The sequence below is a fragment of the Amphiura filiformis genome, chromosome 17, assembly GCF_039555335.1.
Source record: "Amphiura filiformis chromosome 17, Afil_fr2py, whole genome shotgun sequence".
NCBI classification, from domain to species: Eukaryota; Metazoa; Echinodermata; class Ophiuroidea; order Amphilepidida; family Amphiuridae; genus Amphiura; species Amphiura filiformis.
Genome location: NC_092644.1, coordinates 32,901,304 through 32,906,933, shown reverse-complemented (window position 1 = coordinate 32,906,933; position 5,630 = coordinate 32,901,304). Strand labels below are relative to the sequence as shown.

Below are 5,630 nucleotides of genomic sequence, written 5' to 3'. Positions count from 1 at the left end.
CACTAAATAATTTGTTCATCGAGCTTTGTATAATATAGCATCGGAAATAGTGGAAAAATGTATAAAAGTTCCATTTGTGCACAGCAAGAAACAGATCGTCTCTTTTGGCAGCTGGGAGAATTTACTAGAAATTACTACATACTCAACAGCCAGTTATATATAAACATGTATATCTTCCATTTGTTCTACTTGTAGCACAGACACCAATACTTTTTATTTGTAGGGGCTATATTACTACTAGGCCTACTACTAGGCCCCATATATTTTTTCAAAGTCATGTTACATGCAAGATATTAACTAACTTAACTTATCATTCATGTCAATGAAAAAGTGATGTGTTGGTAATGGAAGGCATCCAAATAATAAGTGAATATAATTTATGCCTCATATCATATGGTTACAAAGTACATTTATTTATCGGAGTTGCCAACATATATTTACTGAAATTATGCATAGGCCTATTAAACATCTGCTTAAATAAGATAATAATGAAGGTGAAGCTGAAGCACGCCTGTACGCAGGGGGAGGGGTATGCTTTTTTATTCAAAAAAGGTCCAAATGTTAGGAAGTAGGCCCACTTTTTCCGCAAATCCGCCCCCCCTGAAAAAAAAGGTCCACCATGATTTGTACATCAACATAACCACTATGAGTTCTATTTTGAACGGTTTTAGCATAATGTAGCCAACATGTCATGATGTTACTATTGTAGTACTCAAATTGTAATTCCAAAAGGCTTTCAGATTAACATGTTTGCTAAGAGCTTCTATTTGACCAGTGCAATGGTGCTTGGCAAATACCAATTCAATACTTCAATCCCTGTTTAATGTTTAGTGTTATTCGACTGTAATATCTATCTGTGAAATATTCAAAAACTATCTATTTTTGGAACAAAAAATGAAAATTTGCTCTTATGTTTCGAACTTTCAAAGAATGTATATGCTTCTCATTAATATTAAAATACTTTCATATCTTGGGCTCCGGGCTTATATAGGTAGGTTAATAGTACCCAAATTTCAATGCAAATATTTGGAGCAACATTTTGAAATTCCAATTGGACACAAATATAGGTTTTAAAAATACAGTTTAAATTTAAATATGGCACTTAGACGCCTCTCATGCCAATTTGATTTGAGTCTCGTTGCTATTCATATAAAAATTATGAGATGTAAACTATACCAGCCCTGCAAACCAAATTTTCACTTTCTCATCGTTCAATCTTGACTACAAAACTAAATGTCTTCAATTGATGAATAATTTTGAAGAATAGAAATTAAACTTATGCCAATTCTTAACAAATAAAATACGGCCCTATCAGTCAGTGATGTCCTTTGGGCATATGTGTCTGATGCAGTGACTCATCAGGTATTTTGATTGTGTAGCAAATTTGGTTTAGGCCTACTCAAGCAAATAATCCAATAACTCTATCCAAATAGTTTGGATAAAGTATAACAATAGGATTGAAAAGATTGACATAGGTGATTTCTACCTACCACTGAGAATTTACCCAAACATTAATTCCAGCATTACTGGGCACTGGTCTTCTAATGAGCATTTGTTGGTAGAAGTGTATAATTAACATTTTAAATTAGCAAAAATATTTTGTTATGTGTATAAGAATGTAAGTTTTGAAAGTTCTGATCATCTCAAGCTTATTTTGACTGAGTTTAAGTCAGTGGAAAAAAAAAAGGAAAAAAAATGCATTCCGTATTGGATTTTAACTTTTGACCTTCTTTAAAAATTTCAAAACTTTTTTTTTCTATTTTTTTTTGATCATCTATATTATGAATTTTTTTATAACCTGTTGACTGTGCCAAAAGCACTAAAGTATATAATTTATATGTAACTGAATACAATTAATCAAACTAAAGTTTTAGTAATTTACTTTATTTATTGTCATTTATTTTGATAACACATTAAATTTAATATGTGTTCAGTTTGCAGTGGCATTCCATGGCCACTCCTAGCTCGGGGTTGGAGAAAAGGTGCAACGGGGGGGCACTTCAATTTGAAATGGATATAGGTGTAGGGCTGGCACTTTCGCACTAAGGGGCATTCGGTGATAGCAAAATGCAAAAAATATGGGGTCATTGGGTGAGAGCATGATTTTTGGCATTCGGTGAGAAAAATGTAAAAAATATGGGGTCATTGGGTGAGAACATGACCCAGAGCCGAAACAGCGCAACAGAAACCTCGAAAATCGAATTTCTAGTCCTAAATGGCTTCAAATTTCTTTGTTTTTTCAATTTGAGTTACAAAATGAGTGATAAATGAACTTGCTGTTCAAATTGAACTTGTAAGGGTCTTTGGGTGACAGATCAAATGGAAAAATAGGGGGTCTTCGGGTGACAGAGCATGTGTTCGTAAAATATATGGGGTCTTTGGGTGACAGCGATGTTGAAAAAGGGGAGCTTAACAGCCGTACATACGCGTCACCTCCAAAGTTGGAGTGCCCCCCTGGTGCAACTTTGCCATCCCACTTCATTCAACATCCCGAAAAGGTTGACCCTTTTTTTGGTGGTGGTTTGAAAAAGTAAAGAGAAAAAAAAAAGGATTATAAGCGCTACTAAACTAAATAAACTAAATATTTTTGACAATTTTCTGCCCTTGTTTCTTTAATAACTGTTTTTGCCACCACTTCTTCTTCTGCCACACCTTCCTTTTTGCCACCCCCTCCCCCACTTTTACCTTAGGGGGCTGGCGCCTCAGTATGCTTGGTTGCTGTTTTGATGAGTAATTGAACTTGAGAATCCCTGTAGATAGAAATCTTATGGGATCCTGCATCAGGAATTGTCTCACCGATAGCACAAAGACAATCCTTTACTAGATCACTGCACTGATTATCAATGGTGGCATCAATACACAATGTTTCTAGCTTGATCAAATGATGTAAATGCTTGAACACAGCATGAATACCACTATTTACTATTTCATTGCTACCGATGTTAAGACTAGAGAGATTTGACATGAAAGCAAACCTCTTGGCAAGTTCAATGATACCTTTGTCTGTAATATGTGCATAATACAATTCCAATCTACTCAACCTGGTGCAATACCGTAGTTGCTGGGCAAGAGGTACAATAGCCATCCCTACACTATTCAATGACAGATCCAGACTCTCCAGATTGGGTGCCTTAGGAAGGAATTCACTCAACACTGTGATGTGATCTTCCTTCAGGATGGCCCTGATAAGGTCAAGTGTTTGCAGGTGAGGTGTCATAATGTGACCAATGTGTCCTATTGCCTCAGCAACATGATTGAAACCCAATGTCAGGTGTTCAATATTGCTTTGTATTGCATCTAATATAGACATCACATCACCTGGAAGCATTGCATTATTGTGCAAGTCAAGTGTCTTAAGCAGATTTGTCTTGGACAGTAATTGTGCCATGTAAGTGCTGTTAAAACGTACACAGATAAATTTGATGTGTGTATAGTGTGAGGATAGGGATAAACCATGCACAATGTCATCTATTCTGGTTTCAATCATTCCACTGGTATGCCATATAGTTATTGTTGTACATTTTGGTAATGTAGACAGTTTTTCTCCAAGACGCTTCATGCTCTGCTCTATACCTGGTAGAACCTTATCAGACCATCTATGATCAGACCTTAGCACTTTATTATGCATACCGATTTCCTGTACATCAGGCATGCATTGTAATGCATCTGTAATTACATCCAGTGATGAGGCAGTAGTAGGGTGATCAAACCTAACTGATTTGATTTTGGCCAGTGATGACAACCCATATGCAGACTTGACAAATTTGTGAAATATGGATAATGTCTGGGGATCGTAACCATACACTACCAATTTAAGCTTTGAAAAGAGGGATTTCAATGCCCGATCAAGGGATAACATCACTTTTGAAGATTGTTGCTGGTCTTCAGTAGAAAGCATTGTACATGTATTATCTGCACTGGCATGCTCATATTGTATAGGCCTATTTGTCTGTAGCCTGCTAGATGAGTCATCACTTGGGGTGATTTGACTTTCATACAACAAATTTAGAATGGGGGACAACTCAATTTCCTTTCCAAAAGAACCAACTTGAACACAATCAGTGTCATCCATGTAAGCCGAGCACTCAAATACATGTATAGCATGGTGAATAATATCAATTCTCCCTGCCTTATCAACTAAACCACAACATAACTTGAGTAATTCTATTTTACTTAACAATACATCCCATGTACATATTTGCTTCAATATACTTTGAAACTGATCAGAGTCTGTATCAAACAAACTTGCCCAGTATTTTGCTGCACAATACTCTTGGAAAGATTTGTGGAGGAATGTTACGTGACTAATCATATTCAGTTTAGATCTTAACCTCTCGCGTGTAAGCAAGCCTGTTTCACATCCCAAGTCAAAAAGTGACTGAGTTTGAGAGATCTCAGAGAAATCTTTCTCAGAGAAAACTAGCTTTTCCTCTTTAATATTTCCTTTTGGGCAGAGTCCTTCAAAAGCTATTTGACCAAGTTCAGAAATAGCTTTCTTGAACTCTGCATCAGAGTCATCTTCAGCTTGTTTTCCTTGTTTGATACAATACTTCCTCCACAAATAGAGAGCAAAGTCTTGATACAACTCTGATTGTGTATCAGGTAACTTTTGCTCATCTTCCCAGAGAAGACACATCAACATCAGTATCACTGGTATGTTTGATAAGGAAGTGAGAATTTCAGATTCTTTTAACCTGTTGCTCAGCCCGTCAACCATCTCAGTATTACCTTTGAAGAATTTTTTCATGTACAGTTTTACATTTTCAGGAGAAAATCCAGTCAGGTTCACAGAGACATGGCATGATTGATGTTGTCTGAAGTGTTTATGAGGACGTGTTGACACAATAACATGACAATCACGCAATACTTCATAATGTAAAATTCCATCAATGCCACTTAGCCTAGCTACATCATAAATATATTCATCAAATCCATCGAGAAGGATAAGGACTTTACTAGGGTGGTCTTCAATGAATTTTTGTAACTCATCAACAGAAACTTTTGTGTCTTTTGCTAAAATCTGTTGAAATATAGCATCAATCAAACCTTGCCGTCTCTGAACCTCACGAAGACTTAATATAAAAACAAGATCAAAGCTTGAAAGTGGAGAGTCACACTTTTGTTGTGCCCAGTTGTATGCCAGCTTGGCTAACAAAGTGGACTTTCCACTTCCCGCAACACCTTTTACTAATACCCTTGTTGCTGGCTTGTTGTTTAACTTAAGAGTAACAAGATCTTCATTGCTTTTCAGCATTGAACTACCACAGCCTCTCTTTTCCAACTCCAGACTGACATATATGTCATCCATCTCCCTGGTATCATCACACCATGGCAACAGCTGGACAGTTCCCATCTTCTGAGAGTAGTAAGTGATCAGTTCCTCTTTACAGGTGGTCAAATCAAATTGATGATGTGATCTTCCTGTCAAAAATGAATGTAATAATTAAAATAATAATAATTATTATTATTATTAAGTTGTTTCCAATGTCAAGTGTCTCCCAAAGGTACAGGCTATATCATAATGATTGGTCCCCATCAGTTTTAATGTTTTTTAAAACCCTGCTTCTGCCAAATGCAACTTTGGATCCTCTTGAAATGATTAGAAATTACAGTTTGGTGAACTTTTATGA

At 36.2% G+C, this 5,630-nt stretch overlaps 1 protein-coding gene across 1 annotated transcript; it reads right to left on the bottom strand.

Annotated features, from left to right (window-relative positions):
• Nucleotides 1–2,686: 2,686 nt before the first annotated feature.
• Nucleotides 2,687–5,393, bottom strand: LOC140137155 (uncharacterized). The gene has a single exon (XM_072158809.1). It carries the CDS (start codon nt 5,351–5,353, stop codon nt 2,687–2,689), a length of 2,667 nt encoding a protein of 888 aa, XP_072014910.1. The 5' UTR covers nt 5,354–5,393.
• Between the last annotated feature and the right edge of the window lie 237 nt (nt 5,394–5,630).